We start from the raw sequence: 22,628 nt of genomic DNA on the forward strand, positions 1-22,628 counted from the left end.
TTGTTTTATAGTCCTTACAAGGTGATTTTCTCTATGACAAAGTTTTGAAGAGATGCTTGAAATTATATTGCCACCTGCTGTTTCTGACAAAAAGCAGGAGCCACGTCTGGTTAGCTACATAATTTTAAATTCTGYAAGTATAATGGAAATCTATTCATTTATGTAATCCATTGTGAAGCAGGGGATGAAATCTCACTGCCCTTATCACCCATCTTGTATGTTCTCTRCTTCACAGGACTTCATATGCAGTGCACTATTGAGAAAAACTCCAGGCTTTCTTTTCTTTTCTTCCCTTATTGTAGTCCYTAAATGAAAGTTTCAAAGACTTCTTCGCTGAGGCGTAGATAAATACCAAACAATAAGCTGCAAAGCAATATTTGCAGGAAAAAAAAAAGTAACAATTTTGTCCGATGACTGATAATTTTATGGAAATACAGAGCAGTTCAGAGATTTTGTGCACACAATAAACTCCACCTCACTCTCTATTTCTCTATTATCACTTAGTTTCCTGTGCAAACTCCCAAGGGCAGCATTGCTCTTGCTGTCACCTGGAGAATACACCAGTGGATCTTCCCCTCTATCTTTGGTGCCTTTGGTTACACAGAATTAACCACATCTCTAGAAGCAACACTATTCCACACAGATCTCGAGGTCTTAACCTCCTCTGAAATAATGGAATTCAGTAAGCATTTGGCCTTAAGCATAAGCCTAAATGTCATCTTGAATAGTAAAATAACTAAACGGGCCCTGAAGCATTTCATTGAATTTAACTATACTCCTTAACACTACCAAACCCTCCTCTGCAAAACGTTGACTCATTTAATTTTCAGCTTCGCGGGTCCCGTTATTCCGCAAGCTGTCCTCACACAACAGCAGCGCTCAATCTACAGCTCCTAAAACGCTTCGGGAGCATCCCAAACCAGGAGCACGGGCTGGGAAAGCACCAAGCCAGTGGAGACCGCCAAGGGCTCGCCCAGCTGGGCAGCGGCGTGATGCAGAGAGCGCCCGGCAGCGCAGCACGGCCGGTCCCGCACAGCCCCGGGAACACGGCACGGCACGGGTCCTGCAGGGACACGGCTCCCGCTGCCCCCGGGGCACTCCCCGCCCTCCGCTCCCGCCCAGCCCCGGTCCCAGCCCCGAGCAGGGTCCCGGCTCTTCCCGGCTCCGCTCTCGCCTCTCCGGACGGGGCTGTGCGGCCGCTGCTCCCCGCGCAGTGCCGGGACACCCGACAGCGCCGGCCCGGCCCGCACCGTCAGCCTCYCGCCCCTCTCCTACCTTGTCCGCTCTGCCCAAACCGTGTCAGCAAGTAAATAAATAAATAATAAATAAATAGAAATGCGAGAGAGCAGCCGCCGCCCTCCAGCACAGCGCGGCTGGCTCAGGCTCTCCCCACACCCATCCTCACTCCCCCGCCGCCCCTCGTTCCCCTCCGTCCTCCGCTGCTGCTYGTGGCTGGGGATAATCGCCCGGCAATGGCTTCGCACTCTCGGCGGTGCTGCCAGATCCCATTCCCCTGGACCAGACCGTGCGGGACATCATCCCCGGGACGGGGTGTGCGGGACTCCATCCCTTGGGACTGGGGAGGACTCCATCCCCCGGAGCGTCCGGCTACGGGGATGTGAGGAACTGCCCTGGGATGAGGGGACAGGACTCCATCCCCAGCGCTCCCGGTCCAGGGGGATGTGCGGAACTCCCTCGGGACTCCATCCCCAGCGCTCCCGGTCCAGGGGGATGGGCGGGGCTCCCTCGGGACTCCATCCCCAGCGCTCCCGGTCCAAGAGGATGTGCGGGGCTCCCTCGGGACTCCATCCCCAGCGCTGCCGGTCCAAGGGGATGTGCGGGGCTCCCTCGGGACTCCATCCCCAGCGCTCCCGGTCCAAGAGGATGTGCGGGGCTCCCTCGGGACTCCATCCCCAGCGCTCCCGGTCCAGGGGGATCTGTGGGACTCCATCTCCCAGCGTTCCCGGCCGCGCCACCCCGCAGTGCTGCAGGCACCCATTGGCGGAGACTCGCCCGCAGGCAGCCAATCGGCGCACGGCTCCTTGAGCGGGCGCGGGGCTGAGGGCGGGCGATGCGCGGGGCTCCGCGCGGCTCCGCGGCCGGCGGGCAGCACCATGAACCTGGGGTAAGGGGCGAGCGGGGCCGGGCAGCACCATGAACCTGGGGTAAGGGGCGAGCGGGGCCGGGCAGCACCATGAACCTGGGGTAAGGGGCGAGCGGGGCCGGGCAGCGCCGTGAACCTGGGGTAAGGGGCGAGCGGGGCCGGGCAGCACCGTGAACCTGGGCTAAGGGGCGAGCGGGGCCGGGCAGCACCGTGAACCTGGGCTAAGGGGCGAGCGGGGCCGGCCGGGCGGGCGGGCAGCGGGACACGGCTCCCCGCGGGACGCGGCTCTCCTGGGAGGGACGGCCCCCACCCCGCGGAACGCGTCGGTGCCGCGCCAGGACGCGCAGTGCCGCACGGGCGAGACACCGGGAGCGATTGCGGGACAGAGCCGCGGCTGCTGACCCTTGGTGGGAGGGCCTCGGGGCGGGCTGTGGGCAGCGGTGGAGGGGGTGGGATGCTCGGGACAGCGCGCACCCTCCGCGTCCCGCCGTCCCCGCCGCCTGCAGCACAAAGCGGCCGCGGGCCGGCGGCGGCTCCGCTTATTGCAGTGTCCCTTTCTGAGGTGCCCTTAGAAAGCTGCGTGCGAGCTGAGCTGCGCCGGGTTTTTTCATTTCTAACGGGTTTTTTTTTTTCCACGAAAGCTGGAAGTGTTATTTTGAGCACTTAATATTGGATTGTCCCAGCGCACGGAAGAAAAAAAGGCGTTTGGGTACCTTACACTGCCACGTTTTTCTCTTCTCGTRAACGCACATAATAGCGCTTGTTCCACTTCCAGAGGTGGATTGTTGTGCATGGAAGCACAACTAAAGGCTGTGTCCAGAATACAGCCCCTCTTTGTGATCAGCGCCGGCATTCCGAGAGACTGGTTTAGCGATTTTTGCAGCACACTGTTCATATTGTGGGGTTATTAAATTCCTGAAGCATATTGCTCTGAATTGCAATATTGAGTAGCACCTTTAGTGTCAAAGATCTACTTTGCAACATGCAAATCCAGATTTTTTCAGTATCAATAATAGAATTTCCTTTTTTCATTATCCTTTGAGACGTGTTGATTTCTTTGTTTTAAGTAACTTCTTAAAACATGGGATGTGAAAGACCATCTGGAACAACAGTAAATACTAYGTTGTAATTAAGTATGATTGTTATTAATGTAAAAATCTTACCATTATCAGATTACTTAATAGTTCAGATTCCTCTTTATCTCTCMTTTTGCAGTGATGGACTGAAGCTCGAAACTGAAGTGCTGGATGGAAAGCCTAGGCTAATTTTAGCTGCTTCTGGTATTTTTTTAATCATTTATCTCAAGTAATCTTTAAAGCTTCTTGAAGTTAAACCTAATATCCAAGCAACATGAAGCCCAGCTTTCCTGAAATATTTTTCAGATTAGGAAGAATGTTTGTGCATTGTTATTTAAAAGTTCCCTCTGTCACCAACTCCATTCTGAACAGTAGGTTGATAATGAAGCTCTGAATAGTCGGTCCACAGGGGAACAGCTGGCAAATAGTCTCTGCTCCTCAGTTTGTAATTTAAAAAAAAAAAGTGAGGTGCTATTGTGTATCAAGTGGCATAGCTTGATAATTTCTGTCACTTTATAGCACATTACTTGCCAGGGAAGAACAGGCGTAATAACTCTGCTTAATTTACCAAACGTTGATCATTACAGTCAGATTTTACTTTAAAGTAACTTCAGTATTTGTAATTAACATTTTAAATTTTMAATGAACAGTTTATTTAGGCCAAATTTAACTACTACCATCTGAGATATACTGGGAAAATCTATATTGGTAATTTAGTGTTAATAAATTCTATTTCTGTGATTTGTCAGACATATATCTCTATAATAAATTTCATTTTTGTGATTTGTCAGAGGTACATTTCTGTACAAGTTTACTTTTTCTAACTGTTCTATATAGGATACAGAAATTCTCCATTAAATGCTCTTTAAATTTTATTTAATTTTCTGCATTTACCAGACARCTACCTAATGAGGCATGATGTGGTGTTTTGAGCCAGGAAGGAATTCCTGTGCTCTTTACAGCCACCCTTAGCATCTTGGGCTGGGTAGGGCCTGTGTGTTCCAGAGTGCTCCGAGATAAAGCATTGCCTTGACTCTGAAGTAGCCTTGAACAAGCAGTCTTTTTCCAGAATTAACTTGTTTATACAGTGATACGAAGAGCACTTCCTCAAATTGAATGGTGTCAAAATTTGCACCAAACTGTATTTGTTCCGAATTTTGGTTTTTGCACCGAAAAACACTGCTTACATTCTTAGGGGCTAAAGTAGGATTATTCTGCAGTAGCTTAAGCTGCTACTGGAGATGTTCTCTCTTATGCAGAAAAAAAAAATCAAAGAAAATAACCTATAAGCAGCACTTTGGAGTTCCAATTCTGTATCTCCCCACTGTTTTGGAGAAGACCCTATTTATGTTTCTTCTTTCTATGGAGAAGTTGGGTTTGCATAGTGCAGAGAATCTCCCTGTACTTAGGTCTGAACAGCCAGAAAAAAAAGTCAGAGTGACTTTTGCCTACTTGGATGAGGATTGAATGCCTGARATCCCAGTGATGAACACAGAACATCTTTACTACTCAAACATTTCCRAGATGGTCCAGGATTTAATGCCTGTCTCTACAGCACAACAACTCAGCATACTCCCAAATTTTAAAATGTTCATCTAGGGTGGAAGCCATCCACAGTGTGGTTTTGCAGACTTTAAGAACAGCTCTCCAGAGTTCTCTGAGAAACAGTGAATAGCAGGGGAAGGTCAGACTGGCACAGTAACTTGATTAGATGTGTATAAAAATGGAAATAATTATTGAAATATATCTAAATTTTTTTCCAATGTACTTTTGAAGTGTCTATACTGAAATAAGTTGCAAAAGTAAAATAATCAGAGCAGATATGGTATGGGGAAAGTGCTTTCTAACTGACTTAAAAAAATTAATGTAACAGTTTACTCATTTCTCAAGATTGTTTTTCAGGAGCAAGTTGTTATTGAATACATCTTTCATATGTTTGTGTTTGTTTCCCAAAAGATAAATCAAAGCCTGCCATGAAGGTGAGTGGAAAAATTTTTAGAACACACAAGTTTACTATTTGTTAACAGAAAATTTGAGAACTCATTGAACAGTTTAAATACTTGTAWTCAATTATATTTATTAGARAGAAATATGTGCTTATGGGTYCCTTCTAACTTGAGATATTTGTTATTTCTCAGGTTTATAAATACCTGTTCAAAAGGATGAAWTCAAAGTTCTCAGACTATTTTTACCTTTTCAAAACCTTTAGTTTCCTTGACCAAGAAGTTAGAGCAGCAGAGGGAATCACCTAAATCAGAACTTTCAGAGACGTTAAAGGAATTCTGGTAAAATASAGATTTGAACTGTGTTTAATTTCAAGTTTGGTCATATAGGTTGTCCCTGAGTAAACTGGAATGCAGTGGGCTTGGGAAGGAGAAAAAGCAGAAAAAGGTCCCAATACACAGGAAATAATTACAAGTGTACACCAAGGACCTTGGAAAGGATAAAAATCTTTAATACAGTGGAAATACCAGGGTTGAAATATTGCTGGCTGCATATACTTGTATGAAGCCTGGCTTTAGAAGCACCAAAGTAAAGCAAACTTGATGTGTATTAGTTATTTTAAATGTCAGGCTGCATAAAGTTACTATTCATAMTGTCATTTTGAAATACTCAAATATAGATGCAGTGTTCTTCTCCAGTGTATTCCTGGTATTCATTAATATATTTCATAAGCTTATACAGAGTTAGTTTCTACTGATAGAACAGAAAAATAAAACTTATTTTCCTTTTTGTTTCAGTCTTGTTTTCACTTGTTACTAATACAATTTTATTTCCTTATTTAAGAGATATGAAATCTTTTTGCTCTTTTAACAGATGGGTAATAAAGCCAGAGCACCTAAACATGCATTGAGAATAAAGCACACAGGGCTCATCTTGAGGCCAACACAAAATGCTTGTATCAAGCAGGAAAATTTTACAAAACCAAGGAGTGAATCAAGCTTATCAATGACAAAAGGTGAAAAACTGCAAATTAATAAACACTCCTCACATGAAGCCACAGCTAAAGGTCACTCTTTGATTTTCCAAAGAGATAAGACAAACAGATATCCYGATTCAGAGGATCCTAATATTGTGAAAAAAAACAAACAGAAACCTCAAACCCCACATGTATCAGCTGAAGACTTCAAAAGTTTGGTGTGTTTAACACAAGAACAGCTTCAACAGATTCTGATGATTGTTAAAGAAGGAAGAAGCATCTCTGAGACTCATAATGAARAGCAAGAGGAAATGGGTAAGATACTGGTCATTGGATACATTTGCTTCWTGGAAACAGAGCAAAATGTGAAAGYTTAACTTTGWGTGGATAATTTAAGTTTATTTRCAWGTTACAGAGATGTTAGKCTTAYGTTGGATGGTCTSAGGCAAAATACTGTTTGCCTTTATGAATGTAAAATTGTCTGTTACCAATAATTACCAAACATTTTGTAATTATAACAATAAAAATGATTGATTTCCAGTACTCTGAAGAGCACACCAGCAGAAAACTTGGTCACAGTTTCATGCAAAATAAGAGACATTTTACATTGGGGGAAAAAAAAAAAGAGAACTGTTGCTTATCTTCCTTCATTGCATCCTTCGTCCCATCGTTGCATCTGTGGAGGGGGTCAGCTCTTTGCACCAAGAATAAGACATCCTGTAATTAAGAAGAATCCCAAATTCTGAGCCCCTTGCCAAGAATAAGTTGTTAGTAAGTCTAGCATTTTAAAAGTACCCTGTCAAGGTCTAACTTAAGTGCCATAGCTATATAAGTGGGGCTGAAAACATTTGCATTAAATTGTGGGGAATCCACAAGTTTCTGCTGCTCTCAAAGTATTTACTCAAAGCTGAAGGGAGTGGTTATATGTACATTTATATATATTTRTGTTCTACYACAGCTACTAATGAGGCATCAGAGGAAAAYGTTACAGTATCACTCCAGAAAGATTGTGAAGTGTCCCCAGTTCCAGATGAAGCAAACTCTGATTCAAACAGGAAACAAGAAGCGCATCCACAGCTGGGAGAGAAAGTTATGTATGTACATTTGTGTCATTGTCTACAAAAATTGTGTCTCCAATAAAGGTTCACACCRTATGTTCTCAATAGCATTGATACTGTTTATAAATACTAATTTAAAATTTACCTTTAAAATGAACAGATCAGCTTTCTAGATATAATTCTTCCTTTCCCTGCTTTTCTCTAGAAAGGCTTCGTGGAAGCCTGCTGACATGTTTAGTACCTTGGGTGAAAGAGAAGGGGAGAAAGCCTTACTGGAATTTAAAAAGACCCAATGGAAGAAAGAATTAGGTATTTATGATGTATAATTTTTTTTTTTTTTACATTCAAGATACTAAGAAACTTGATATTCCCTATTTTTAAAAATTTACTTAGTGCAGTTGCTACCAATTGAAAAATAACTAAGTTACGCTCTCATTCTGTTTTTTTTAACTGTGAAAGGCTTGTATTAGCAACTCCTACTAGAGTTTGGTTTTGTTTGTTTTTTTTTTAAGATGAACAGGTAGCACTGAAGAAGAAACTGAAAGAAACTTTGGAGGGAGAGGTTGGTCATTTCTGGGCAAAACTTGGCAATAACAAAACCCGTAAAGTGGAAACGCCTGACCCAGACCAGGTGAGGCTGTCACTAAATACAAGAGCACAGTTTCTGCACTGCTGCAGAAGAATTTAAGTTCTGATTCGTAAAAGATTCTCTTTTCTGTGCAAACCCCTTAGAATCCAGTATCAGTGGTGCTTTCAGCTCTCCCAGGGCATGAATTGCTGCAGCTCCCTGGTCCACACTTTGTTGCTTCTCAGSCTAAGATCTTTGTAGCAGGAACAACCCATTCCTGTCCTTCCATTTTGATTCCTGACTGAAAAGTAAAAATCTTTTCTTGTTCTATTTTGAGGAATAGTCTCAAACATAATTCCTGGTTATATAATTATATACATTGTTCATGAGCTCTCACATATATTTGATGGATTACATAATGAGCATAGCAATATGACTTCCAGCTTTTTTAAAAGTCAGCTATCATTCTAAAAACAGTGTGTTAGACAAATAGACTCACAAGAGATTTCTTCAATGAAATTTGTTGCTGTTAAACAGAAGTTAGGGTTGTATCTGCTATCAGTTCTTACAGCAAAAGCAAATTGAACTTTTTTATGGCATATTCAGCATTCCTAGCAAAGTTCTGACTCTGCCCCATAAGATTTTGGTTCAATATACATAATTGAGAAATACTGGATAAAAGATGCTTAGTTACAAGTTTGGGCTGAAGTTTTAATGAACAGTAGCTTATTGTGTGTAGAAGAAGTGTAATTTTGTTAACAAACAAAACAGRTGAACTGAGTAAGAGTTAATATGGTCACTTTATTTGCAGTCAGTGTTTGCAGCTGATGCAGTTAATRGCACTGAGGAGAACTGTGCCTGTGCAGCTGCTTTAGCCACAGAGGCTGATGGAGTTGCACTGAATGTTCCAAGAGCTCCAGCTGAGCAGTCTTCAGATTTCAGTTCTTCTGACTTCCCAGCTGGCAGTTGCACAGCATTGGTTTTCAGGGTAAGATCTTTAATTGCATGCAGGGTTTTTTTACTTATTTATTAACAACAAATGTTTGTCTGCAATAGTTCTTTTAAACCAGAAGAATTCATTAGATCTTTTTGCTCTGTCTAAATAATTGTGTCTGAATGAATGTTTACCAAAATATCAATGCCTTGAAAACAGCACTTCAAAGGCTGACATGAAGAACAGTACTAGAGGTGTGACATGCAGTATTAATTAGTTTTTAAGTATGTATTGAAGAAATAGAGAACTGGGAACCTCTATAAAATAAAAGATACKGATGGCAGAAGTTTCAAGAAGTAGGTTTTGAGTTATGGCTGGTAGGCAGTGATTGAAGATGGCTTTTTGTCAGATGGCATTGAAAGTTCTCAGTGCCACTGGATTGTTAAATGATTCAGACATCCATTAAGAAGCAGAAACAAAAGAATGAAGATGATAACTACTTAATTTGAGACAGATTACTGCTAATTAGATTGTGTTCCAGGTAGATTCAGCACCACAGACTGAGCAGTGAACCACAGGAAGAAAAAGGGATTTCTGTTCATGATTCATCTAAGAGGCTGATGGTTCAAKTTAGAGTAATATTCAGAGAATTCATCTTTCTATTGGCGGTCAGGCACTTGGTACAGTTACAAATTTACTTCTTTTTGTGCTAGAGGGAGGCCCAGTTATGCTCACCAACTGAAGGCAGAGCTTTCTKCCAAGTCTTTATTTTGTGGCTAGACAAGATACTTTATTTTTTGTACAAGAACTAGCACTTGTCCTATTTCAGGAAGCTGTGCCACAGGAACGACCTTTTACTGCTTTGAAACATGAGCAACAGAAGAAGTGGCTTGAAGAGTTGGACAAGCAGAAGGAAGAAGCTAGACTACGAAAAATAGAAGAAAAACTAAATTTCTCAAAGGTATCTGTTGTTTAGAAGGACTTTTTGAAATAAGAGAAATCTTTCTCTACTGTTTTAAGAAATAAAAGATGTAATTAATGAGGTAGCAACAAGATGGAATTTGCTGCTATATGTCAGGTTTTCACCATCAGAATGGACTTACTGAACATTCAGCCAGTGGCTGTTTAGTGTTTCAGTGTCTGGTAAGAGTGTTTGCTGCAGGAATGGAGAGGTATTGCTATATTTTCTTTTTTCCACCATGTGTCAAAGCACTTTGGTTTGCAAGGTGGTGTAGAGACCATGGCTAGACACTTTGGAAAAAGAAAAWTTGTGTAGGATACAGGGGATGAGAAAGGAGAAAACAAGGACTGTGTGTCATAGTGATGCTTAAATCATGTTTCTATAAATATTTTAATACATATTCATGAAACTTTTTTTAAAGTTAAAAAGCAAGCACTTCTCCAGAAAGTATTGAAGAAAACAGCCTTACCTTTTTTTAACCCCCAAAGAAAGCCTTGCTGCTAGGGGTGGTTACAGACCTACACTCAAATCTTGTCTTTTCCTGAGTTGTTGGAGGGATCAGKCTTCCTTTGTAAAATGAGTTTTTTYMCTGTGAAGGGAACACAGCTGGGAAAGGTTCCTTCATTAGCTKCTTTGTTAATTGGGTAGGTGTGCTGTGGGAGAAGGGCTGCATGTACCAGGGAATGACTTTTTCTTTTTTTCCCCTGAAAACACAGTAGCAGTAGGTTTGTTCTGATCAGCTGTGGATCASCATTATAATTTGTGATCTGTCTTACACTTCAAGCAACAAAGACACTTGTCTTATCATTTTCTCATTCTAGGAATTACCTGCTGTCTCTATTGTAGCTTTTCAAATTTTCCTGTTGTACAAACTGTGTTGTCTTTATAGAAACAGTGTAATTGAATGCTTTTTCTCTTTTTTTTTTTTTTTTTTTTTTTTTTTTTTTTTTGTTGCTTGATCCTTATTTAGGCAGAAGAGCATGACAGATGGGCAATGCATTTTGATTCTTTTAAGAGCCACCTTAATGCTAATGCACAACACCCTTTCAATGGAATGCACAGAAAGCAGCCTGAAAGTCTCTACCTGTCACCTGACCCCAAGGATCTGACTGCTTCTGTTCACCCTTTGTCACCTGCAGCTTTAGGCAACCYCATGCCCTTACAGATGGGAACTGCAGAAAAAGTTGCTAAAAATGGTGCTTTGGAACAGAGTCAAAGAGTCCGGTGAGTGAACTTTGTGAGGATAATTATTGTCCCAGCCAGTACATTTCTGATACCTTCTCAGAAATTAAAATTAAAAAAAGAAATTGAATAAGATTCTTTTAGTCTGATCTTTGGAKCTTATTCATTTGGCTTTTGCTTTTTTCAAATACTTGCTGTTTCACTGCTAAAAGACATAAGTGATTATATTGTTCATTAATGAAACATACTGCAAATATCCTTACTTTGTTCCTTAATAAAAGGAATTCCATAGGTTGTGATATAGGTATTTATTTATAATTAATACAATAAGATAACCTCAGYATGAAAATGAAATCTAACTGATTCTAATTAAGAAAGACTTGGGGATTATTTTCTAATTATTAAGAACATTTACATGTCCCTTTGTTCACAGTTTTCTCCGTTCCATGACAGCTCTGCTGGACCCTGCACAGATTGAGGAGAGGGACAGGAGGCGGCAGAAGCAGTTGGAACATCAGGTAGACTTTGGTTTTAAAGCCTCACACTTTTTTAACAAGAAGAAAGGATGAAAGATGCTGTCTCATGAATAAAGCATGAGATTTAATACCAGAATCCAGGGAGGCACTTGACTTTTATGCCATAGATGACATGTACATTGTTTGGCAGTGTTTCCTCCAGTCAGACTCTACAATTCTCTTTCAATATTTGCACAAGATTATTGCACTTCTGTAACTGAATCCCTGCCTCMAAAAATGTACTGTTCAGYCTTCAGAGCTCTGACAGATTTGTGTGCATTTCCCTTCAGTCTCCACTGTTACAAGGAGGACTGATATTTACAGATTCCCACTCCATGAATCTTTAGTTTTATTAACCACTTTACTGACATTTACATAACCTCTATGGCACTAACAAGGTATATCTGCATGCTGGTGTCTCTAGCACAGTGTAAAGAAGGTTCAGTGTAAATGTAAAGAGATTGTTCTGGTCAAACTGTTACTCTGCTGGATCAAACTCCTGGATTACAGTAAGTGCATAARGTGAAGATCAGACCTTCATCTCTTTACAAGAAAAGAAAAGCATTTTCTRAAACATAAAAAGCTCCTTTTTTCTGAGTATTTCAGACTGCTCAACTGGTGATTTTACAAAAACAAAATCAGAAATGTTTGAAATAAATTGCCTTGATTTTTTTTCCAGTTGTCCAAATCCAATTCTACACCTATATGAAAATATACAAACAAATACCCTACAATATCTTAATGTTTTATCTTCTACTTTGCCTGTTTTTTCTGATCCTGCCAGAAAGCAATCATGGCTCAGGTGGAAGAGAAACGAAAGAAGAAACAATTGGAGGAAGAGCAGAGAAAAYGGGAGGAGCAACAGGAAGAGCTGCGCCTGGCACGAGAAAAAGCACAACTGCAGAAACAGTTTGAAGAAGAAATGCTGAAACAAAAACAAAAGGAGGTGGGGTTGCATTATCCTTAATGCAGATAGTCAGTAATAATACTGAATTTTGAGAAAAATGGTTCATGTTCCTYGCCTGCAAAATCGTGTCACCTCATCATTTTAAAAATGAAAACTGTCAAAAATATTGACATTGGAAACCAAAATCTTTCTCAAYTAATAAACTTAAAATACCATACAAGTATAAGGCCAGGTTCTTTTTTTGAATAAGGGCCTTTTCAGGAAGAGAAACAATAAGAACTGGCAAAAATAGAAATRTAGTTTTAAATAGTGCAGAAACGGCAATTTTTAAGATGCAAATTTAAAATTTTGAAATGCCTCAGAGTGTGTGATCCAATTATTGTTATTGATAATTTGATGCTTTTGAGGTGCTTCAGTACCATGAAGTTCATCTGAGTGAAAATGCTTTCAGTCTGAATTTAGGACTTAGGATATAGTCTGGAAAAGTCATTTTAAAAACCATTCAATCTCTACAGCTCTCCCMTGTGTAGCTATTGCTGAGCTTTACATAGTGCTTTCATATAAAAGTTAAACCAAAAGTACATTTTGACCTTTRGTAAGTACAGATCTTGTATTTATGTCTGTTCTTACTTCTGTGGAAGGTTAAATACTTGRTCTGATGTTTGATTCTTCCTTTTGGCACAGTAGTAGCTATTACTGTTTGCTTCCTCTTTGGAACAGTAGCAGATTCCATGGTGTCATAACACAAGGTGATTCCAAAAAGAATCTCCAAAACCTGCAGMAATGTGGATCCCTGATTYCTCTGCATTTTCTGGGTGGAAWTGTGTAGCAGCTGCCTTTAGATGCTTGGACAGACTGGTACAACATAAATGGGCAAAGTCATCCTTCTCTGTAATTGCTCAGCTCCTTCCAAACATGTTACAGCACCAGTTGTTCTTCCCAACTGCAAATGGAAAAATAYGAATTTATGAGAAAGGAAATGAATACACAGATAACTTGGAGAATCTAAACGCTCATTTTCTAGTGCTAGAATTGAACATCTTTCATTAGTACAGCAGAGGTTCTGAATTTTTCTCTATAATCATAGAATTTATTGGTTACATATTGCACTTATTCAACTAGTTTTAGTTTTGAAAAAAAAAATATTTTCCCTAAATAAGAATGTATGTAAACCTCAAGGATTATATGGTGATTAAATAATCCAATTGATTTTTTTCTCAAAATATATGAAAATAAATGATGACATATTTGCCTTTTTATTTTTTTAAAGGAACTTGCAACTCTTAAAGCCAAAGAGCTTTATCAGACAATGGAGAAAGCTCAGGAATTAGCCAAGAGATCAAAACAAGAACAGCACATTCCAGACTTGGCTCAGAAGGCCCATGACATTTCCAAACTTCAGAACAATCTTGGTGGTGGCAAGTACAAGTCTTCCCATACTCAGTTTGCCTGTTCCTTTGGTGTTTGAAAGCAAGTTGTTCTTGGGGTTGGGAGGGTTTTTTTTGGTTTTTGTTTCACTGTCTGCATTTGGGCTAGAAATTGCTCCTTTGCTTCACAAACCAAATRTCATTACAATTTATTTACCTTTCAAACAAAAATAAGCATTAACTACTATGGAAAATACTGTGGTTTAGTAAGTTTCAAATATCCTATTACATAGAAGAAGAAATATAAAGATATTGGCAGGAATGCACAGGACTATTCACACCTGTGTGCTGTCATTTAGGTTTCCATTGGAAAAGGGTGGCTATTGAGATTTGGACCAGAGTTGTCAGTACTGCTTTCAGCTTTAAACCATAACTGTCTGATAACTCTGTAGCATGGTTTAAATTGCATCAGGTTACTAAATGGAACAATTTTACCACTTTTCAGGTGATACACAGTTTGAAAATGGTAATTCTGGCATTTCAGCACAAAGTAATCATTTCCAYGATGGTGCTAAGAGCCCCCCTGAGCTGCAGACCTCTCCTCGGAAGGACACAGCGGTGCAGACAGGTACAGARCCCTTACCCTGAGTTACTCTGAGGGACCTCCAGAGAGGCAGGGGGATGGATCCTGTTTTGTGAAACTGAGCCAAATCATTGTGATTCACAGTGGAATAAAACTAGAAAGAAATACTTCCACAGACACAGACACGTTGCTATAGTACAATCTATCACTCTATTCCTCTATTTATCACTATTTATTCTTCTAAATAAATGATATTTCTGTATAGTTGTTACTTAYCAGTTAGAAATCCCACAATCTGGAATAGTGTTGAGTCATGGTCAAAAGCCACATAGGTCCAAATTTATTAAGTTTCTTGATTTCATTCTCCAGTCTTCTGTGTTTTATCTCTTCYTTACTGAGTTTGCTTCTACAGGTCCTATTTGTCTTCTACACACCCCAAAAAAAAAAAGGCAAAAATAGTATTATAAAACTGCAACAGCCATTTTTTAATGAATTCAGTAATGACAGATTGATACACTTGCAAAAGGCAACCAAGTAGTTTGAATAGCTCAGACTTGGAGTTAACATACAATTTTTTTTTTCTAGATTACTTTGCATACCCTGAGTCAGCTGTGGAAAGAACTGTGTGTTGTGAATCACCTGATATTTCCATAGAATACAAAGAAACATCTAACAGCAAAAAATACCAGAAGGAAATGCAGTATATGGATAAAAAYAAACTTYCAGGAAAAGAGACTGCGGCCATTTACACTGATCTGTATGAGCAATATGCAAGAAAAGAAAGACAAATTAAATCTTYAGAAAAATACAGCAAAAGACCTGACTGGAACATAAACAAGCCTGGGAAGAGATACATTCCAGCCTCGGAGAGGTACCCTAAACCACTACAAAAGCAAAGAGAAGARAACAAAGTGCGCCGACAAATGGAGCTGCTGCAGCTGGTGGAAAGGAACAGCCCCGGGCAGCTCAGTGCAAGAAGGGGGGGACACTCAGCCAGGTCTCTGTCACCTCGGGAAGAAACTGCTGTGAAGAATAAGGGCCACAGGGGCAGAAAGGTGGGTCACTGGTCTTTGAGAACAATGAGGTGTTTGTTAAGACTCTTGTTCCTCACAGTTTCACCTGGGTGGGAATTCAGTTCTGTAACTGAAATTTTCCTACTGCTCATCCTTGTGTCAGCACTGCTTTGTCCATCAGGAGCAGAAGACCACCTCCAGGTTTTGTGACTGAGTTTCTGCTGTTACCTCCATCTTCCCAAGTGTTGATACCTTTTCATTTCTTCACTAACATGAATWCTTTATGTAAACAGGGAGCTTGATTCAAGCAGTGTGCAGGACACAGTGACATCACTGACCTGCTTGTTTTTGCCCAGTCATTGTGCTGTGCTGACAGGTGAGGTACAGCAGGACCTGCTCAAGAAAACAGTATTTATTTCTGCAGAGAATGTGGATTACTGGGGATGCACTCCATTGTCACAGAAGTGCATCCTTCTTAGTGGAGTCTTTCTCCATTTGCAGTAAGCATATATCAGGAGAGCTTGTGGCTGGGAAAAAATCATTTAAAGTAAATACTATAAAATACATTCTTGTCTTCTCCCCTTCCCCTGTCTCTTGCTGGTCATACTCTGCACAAACACCTAATTTCCTCACATCTTTAAAWACCAAAACTCTGGACCTTTCTTTTAATATCTTGAATTGAACCCTTCAGGTTTATAAACTCCTGTGTTCCAAGGACATAGGAAAATGTACATAGTGTTTTTGCTAGTGCTTAGAGCAGCCAAAGACAGAAAATTGGAGCAAATCCTGCTGTAATTTGTTTTATTTACTTCATAGATAGTACAAGTYTCTTAAATGCAAATCTTTGATAAATACCTTTCTCCTGAACCCAGGTCAAACTGTCCTTTTGGAATTACAGAACAAACTTGCTTTGAAAAATTAAARCTTTTAATATAAAAAACATGGAGATTTTTGGTTTTACTTTTGATTTCTTGGTTTTCTCCTAGGAAGAACAATTTCATAAGAACCACTTGAATGAAGAAAGGTATGTCACTACTCTGCATTAATGGAATACACACGCATTTCTTTCCTGATTTTTAGAAGAGTTTAGATTTATCTAATTGTCTGCTATTAAAAATACACGAGACCAGACAGATTGCTGGTATAAAAGCAGAAAAAATGAACAAAAATCCTGTSCTCCAAGCATTCTTTGTCTCTGCTATCTGAGAAAATTAATCGCATTACTTAAGTATTGTTTGTTATAAGTTATTGTATTAATATTGTATTAAGTTATAAAAAAGCTGCGGTTGTTCCATTACAGATCTGAATCGCCACCCGTTCCAGCAGTTAGGAACAGACTACTACAAGTCCAACAAAGACAGATCCAGGCTTCTAATTTCCTGGTGCATAACCCCCTCAGTAGAAGAGAGAAAACCACCAAGGCAGCTGCCCAGCAGAGGAGCTCCCCTGCTCCCGTGGTGGAGGCTGCGAGGCCGCCCTCGGCGCAGTTCGTTCCCTACGTTCGGACACACGAGGTTTATTACCTTGATCCAGAGGCACCACTGAGCAGACCTTCAACACATGAGCCCCAGCATCGACCCTGCAATGGTACTGAAATGATTCCTSTAGAGGAGAAGAAATGTTACAGGGATTTACATTGGAATGCCACACTTTTAGCCAATTTGGTATTTGCTTTTTACTGAATTTTGCAGTAATCTGTGTGTGTCACAGCAGTGCACAAAAAGGCTGTACAACCAAATTATACTCTCTGTTTAAAAAGAAACAAACCACAGAAGAAAACTTCTAAAAATCAGAAAAGTGAAAAAAAAATGTTTTTTCTCTTTTTATCTTTCATAAAGTATGACTGCACTTGTATTACTGTGTAGAGATTGGGGTTTAGGAATCCCAGTGTGGTTTGACTTAAAAATAAGAAACTATAGTCTTAGCAACCAACCCCTGATTTTAACAAAGTTTCAAAACCTACTGCTTCAAAATTATAAGAAAATTAATAAAGAGTATTGTTAACTGACTTGATATATGTTTACTTTTAGATTCTTACCAAATGACACGACAGATTTTTAGCTCAGATCACGTTAGAGATCATCTACTAAATCCTGATGTAGTTACAATCAGAGAGAGACAACAAGAAATTCTCAAAGGATTGTCAAAACTACGACAGGTAAGCAAAAATTTTTTGGATGAATGTGCATGTGTATATATATACTGAAATAACAATTACCACTTCATAATCTTTAATTCAATTTCCATCATATGATTTATGTTTTGGGCCCTGCCCTCTGGTTTTTTTTGTTCCATTTTACTAGTTTTTATGTGTTGCTTCCACCTTTGGACAGTCCTTAGAGAGAGAATATAGACTCCTTAGTCCTTAAATTAGATATGAAGCCGTGGAGTGCCTGAGCGAACTTGAAACAAAGAGTAATATCATTGTTTGGTGTCCAGGTTCCATAGTTAGGGTTGTTTATAGGGAATGTAYCCATTTCAAAAGAGCAGAGTTGTAACACAGCACTAGAACCTTGTCACTGAGGTTCCTGCATTTCCCAGGTCATGACAGAGCAGTGGGATTGGTRGGGTGATCTCATGTCAGGCCTGGAAAAATTCTGTAATTTGCGAAGTGGAAATGGGAACACTTATAAAATCCTTCCAAGACAGCTGCTACTTGTTGGCATGTAAAAAGAAAATTCAGGATTTGTCTATCAGCCAGGTTTTCTGAATAGAAAATGAAAATTGGTTTAATGCCACAGACACAGGAGCTCCTGAGATAAAACCCTCTGTGTGTTTGTGTACGTTGTTCTCTTTGTAGTCATTTACTGGTAATGGCATCTTGTTATTAAAGCCTGAGTGAATTTGATACTCCACCTGTTGGCACAAGGTGTGGCCCACAGCAACTCAAGTCACAGGTCTGGACAYGCACACCAGTTCTGTTTTATGCTTCTAAATGGCCTGACAGGACTGCAAGACAAAGAAATATTTACTTTAGGCTTGCTTTTKCTTTGTGAAGAACACTGAAAATAAGCCTGTGTCAGTTGCTTTTGAATCAGTCCAATCGAAAAGTATCTTATTGATAGCAGCAGGATTTTTCTCTGCCTTGTGAGAGGAAAATGTCATATTTATGTCAAATAAACTAAAGGGAAAAAATCTGACAGACTGAAGTACAACAAAATTAACAGTAGTTAATGCTATTGATTACCTGTTATGCTTTACAAAGACAGAAACACTGCTGTGTACACACAGTGATTTAGCAGCAGCTTAATTCCTTGTGCAAAGGCTCACAACTCTCCTCAGCTCAGTAAGAAAAGTTGWGACCCAAGAGCCCTGAAAGGCTGCCAGTTCTGAGTTTCCAGGTTGGTTTCACTGGATCTGGTCTTCCCCACTGCTCATTAACATTTTTGTTAAATATCTACAGCTGTTATTTTGTATTCAGGCTTCTGATCCAAAGGAATCTACTCCCCAGCAGGTACTGTAAAGACACCTTTAGTGCTGCCAGGAGCACACAGGGGTCAGCACCCCATCTGCACATCCCACTGCAGTTCAGTGCACATCAGCTTTCACTACAGATCTGACACCCACCCCTGCCAGTTGCTTGTCTTGGAGCCCCAGATCTGGGATTGTGGTTTTACAGAACTTGAGGTTTTCTTATCTTCAGTTTACAAACRCCACACCCCATTTCAATCTAACAAACACAAATAACTACATCTTCCATTATGACACAGAGATGTTCACGTTAGGCTTATGGTCCACCTACACTTATTTCATTGATTCCACTCTAGTTCCAAATCTATTCTAGCAGAACCTGTGACTCTGCATCTTTGCTGTTTTCTKCTGATTCTTGGGTAGTTTTCGGCTCATTCTCACTTTCAGCTGGCCATGGCTYGGTCCTTGCTTGTGAAGCAGTTACAGTTACCACTCTTAGCCTCGGGCTGGCTYCCTGCTTGGCAAGCAGCTACAGTTTGCAGTAGCAGCTGGGCCCCTGTGCTATTCACAGCCTGCAATGGTTCTCCTCATTTGGACAATGTTTCCTACATGGGTTTGTCCATGTTCTGTATTTCACTTCATTTCCAGTGGCATTCTGGTTAAGAGTGAAGCCAGATTCAAAGTACAGYTTGACCCTTGTGCTTGCTGAGGATACAAAAGCCATGCATATTTAAACAGGATTAAAGTTGGCAAGCTTAGCAAGGACAGGAACCTKCGGTCGTTTTTGCAGTGGCTAAAAAGTAACAGTAAGATTAGTCTYTCACCAGATCTTGGTTCTGCAAGACAGCTGCAGAAGGCATTTACGACATGAACTGTTTAAYTTCAGTGTCTCTTGTATACCTAAGTATTGTGTGTTCCTCCTGATGTACAGATGACACCTGTTTTGCATCAGTTACTTCACTGAGAAAATATAAATAGTGCAGTATTTTGTCTGAAATACAGACAAAAAGCAGAGTTTTCTGTTTCAGAASATAATTTAGTCTTTTTTAAACATTTGTATATGCAAATATAGGTAGTGGGTTGATCGTTTCAGACTACATACATATCTATATYTATAATATATTTAACAGTTGTTTTGTCTGGGGGAATTCACATAATATTTGACCAGTCTTGAGTCTTTGAACTCCACACTCAGCCAGTGATAGATAAATACAGCTGAGCTGGTGCAGTAAGAGCCCAGGGGAACTGGCTGACCCAGGGAAAACAGAGGGCAAAGCAGGGGTGAGTCGGCCATTGCATTTGCTGCCAGCCAGCAAATCTCTTCCTATGTCTCAGGTCACAGCAGGAATAGGAACTAGCCACTCACTTCCCTCACTGAAATCAAAAGTCAGTGGATAAGCCCAGCAAAGTGAATTATTTGTGCAAAAGAAGGGCCAAAGGTTAAGAATGAGGAGAACACCCCCTCAGCCCCAGGTCAGTACACAGCAGAGCACCCCATTGTTCCTGAGGCAGCGGCTGCACTGCCACCGGCTGCAGGTGACAATGGCTGGGGGGACACACCCCTAGGGCTCCCTGGGAGCTATTTCACATTRCCTTTCTCTTGGCAACCCCTATGATAAACACTCAACTGCCAGCTTTCGTGTTACTTGTTCCTCAGCTCTTAGGTTGATTTAGGGCAGTTTATTTTATTACTTGGTTTTGGGACATGCTCCTAAAAGCAAGAAATACTCTGATATAGAAGAAAATATCCACACAGAGGCAGAAAACTACACTGACCCATTATAGCAGATATAAGCAGATCCTGTTGATTAATTAGAAAGCAATTGATCAAGTGATGAAAAGCAGGCAGTTGCCCACCTTTGAAGGAGCCAAAGTGGAGTCTTACAGGCTGCTTTGCTTTCCTAGGGTGCCACCAGGAATCTGAGCCTAAATTCCAGCAGYAGGAGCTGCTGCCTTGCATTAAGTCTGCACTGAGCTGTGCCAGCAGCCTGTACCTCTTATCTTTGTGAAAGGCCTTGTAACTGAGAAAAATAATTACTTTTTTAAAAAAAAAAAAGACTTCCACAGTACCAAACTATTTCTGACAAGTCTAAAATAAATGAGACCAGTTGTMTCAATATATATGATCCTGTCAATTACAGTAAAAAGATTTAGTTTTAATTGATGCACATGTGTGACATAGCTTTATCATTATCTCTACCMTTAACAAAGCAGGAACCTTGAACGTTTTGACAGTAAATCTGTGTATCCTGAAATGTCTGACTGCTCTGGTTCAAACGGCAATGCTGCCCTTGCTCTTAGGCTRTAATTTGTGTTATGACTAAAAGCCAAGCCTATCAAGGTTTTGGGTTCAGCTTCATACAAGAATACACTACTGCAAAGGCAGAGACAGGCACAAAGGAATGAGAAAGTTGCATTTCATACAGTGCAAAAGCCCCTTTTTTCCTCTGGATKGGCATCCCTGGAACCGGGCCTGGCCTCCACTCCAGTCATACTTGAARGCTTCTGTTAAGTTCCCTCTCCCCTGAGTGTATGAGGTTGTACTGTTTTTTCTGAAGCTGTGTACTTAAAAACCATAGAGCCTTAACGAGTAAATTGTTTTGAACTATGAAACAATGACAATTCTTTAGTGCAGGCTGCATGAGGAAGACAGAGCATTCACAATTATCTTTATTTCAGGGCCTCCTGCAGAAGCAGAAGGAGTTGGAGAACACTCTGATTCCCATTGTAGCTCAAGAGACCTTCATTCCACCCTTTTAAGAGGTACATGTGAATGTTCTGAATTCTTAAAATGGAAATGCACAGCACTTTGCTACTCTCATTAATTATGAACCCTCTCTAGCTTTTTTATGAAAATTAAATTATGAGAATTTTGATAAGACTACAGGGTCATGTTACTTTTTATACTGAAGATWCATTAAACTAATGATGGTTTGTCTGTTTTGAATTGTTTTCATGCTACCTGAAGAYCTGTCAATTTAATATAAACCACCAAAAACATGGAAGAAAACTGTTACATGGATTTTATAGAACTCAGTGTATAAATTTTCATAAATAAAAAGATGTATTCTGAATGGCTTGTTTTTAACTACATAAACTGCTTGTATTTAAAATTKCAGCCCCCTTTTAGGCTTACACAGTGAATATTAAACTCAAGGACTCTGAGATTTTAAGACCACARTTCATCACACAATCTGGTACAATTCATGGATACAAGGGAGGTATTTTTTGGGAGGGAAAAGATTATTTTCCATGTTTGGGGGGAAGGATAACAAATGCTACACTAGTCTGGTACTAGTTCTTCATTTGAATAAATCAATCCACTGTTCAYAGAGGGAAAGAACCAACTTTAGGCAAGTCTGTTTTGTTTTTTAAAAGCTGCCCCTTTTAACTAATAATTTTTTCCCAACTAATTCTATGAATTTAGAGTTCCATAGTTTCAAATGATTGCCCAGAACCAAACAGCACATCCCACAGAAATGCACTAAAATCAAATTACAAAYAGGAAAACCCCAAACACAAGACTCTGACACCCTGAAGTTGAGCACTACAAGTTGTCTGTAGCAAAACCAGCAGTGAAACAACAAGGTTTGCCTGGACACCCCACAACTGCTCACTGGAGCTGCTGCTTTCCTGAAGATTGAGGCAGAGGATGGTGAAATGTAAGAGAATCGCTGGGGAGGAAAGATCGATAACTCACTGGAGTGAAATTAAAAAGACAAGATTAAAGAACAGATAAAACTGTACTTACTCAAGTGCTAAAAWCAAAACCAAAAAAAGCCTGAAAGCCCTAGGAATCATTAAGTTGAAGTGGGAGAGGATTGAGGTTTTTCTAATGCAAATTGAACTCCCACAGTCATTAAACCCAGGTTTGTCCTTCTCTCATGAGAGTAATTACCAAGGCCAGATAAAAGCTGTRAGGACACTGATGCAATAGCACAGAGCACCAAGTGAGACACACAGATAATTGCTGTTCATGAAACCAAGTTTGGGTGCTCCTCCAGTACTTTGCAAACAATATAAAAACCA

General features: G+C 40.4%; 1 protein-coding gene across 4 annotated transcripts; it reads left to right on the top strand.

Annotated features, from left to right (window-relative positions):
* The first annotated feature begins 2,059 nt into the window (after positions 1–2,059).
* On the top strand, positions 2,060–22,525 carry CCDC66 (coiled-coil domain containing 66). Of its 4 annotated transcripts, none has more exons than XM_057373412.1 (19): positions 2,060–2,125; positions 3,320–3,384; positions 5,137–5,159; positions 5,998–6,415; positions 7,059–7,194; positions 7,364–7,467; positions 7,671–7,789; positions 8,538–8,714; positions 9,490–9,621; positions 10,592–10,845; positions 11,237–11,321; positions 12,103–12,264; positions 13,496–13,643; positions 14,098–14,220; positions 14,761–15,230; positions 16,175–16,212; positions 16,489–16,775; positions 17,219–17,346; positions 21,279–22,525. In XM_057373412.1, the coding sequence occupies exons 1-19, from the start codon at positions 2,115–2,117 to the stop codon at positions 21,357–21,359; spliced, it is 2,961 nt and encodes a 986-aa protein (XP_057229395.1). In that variant the 5' UTR covers positions 2,060–2,114; the 3' UTR covers positions 21,360–22,525. The 4 variants fall into 4 exon arrangements, with proteins under 4 accessions (XP_057229395.1, XP_057229394.1, XP_057229398.1 ...); XM_057373411.1 differs by lacking the exon at positions 2,060–2,125 and adding an exon at positions 2,189–2,205; XM_057373415.1 differs by lacking the exon at positions 2,060–2,125 and having other exon boundaries at positions 3,326–3,384; positions 5,083–5,159.
* The last annotated feature ends 103 nt before the right edge of the window (positions 22,526–22,628 follow it).

This window comes from Malurus melanocephalus, unplaced genomic scaffold, assembly GCF_030028575.1.
Source record: "Malurus melanocephalus ecotype Western Australia unplaced genomic scaffold, MMel_1.1 scaffold_196, whole genome shotgun sequence".
Classification (NCBI taxonomy): Eukaryota; Metazoa; Chordata; class Aves; order Passeriformes; family Maluridae; genus Malurus; species Malurus melanocephalus.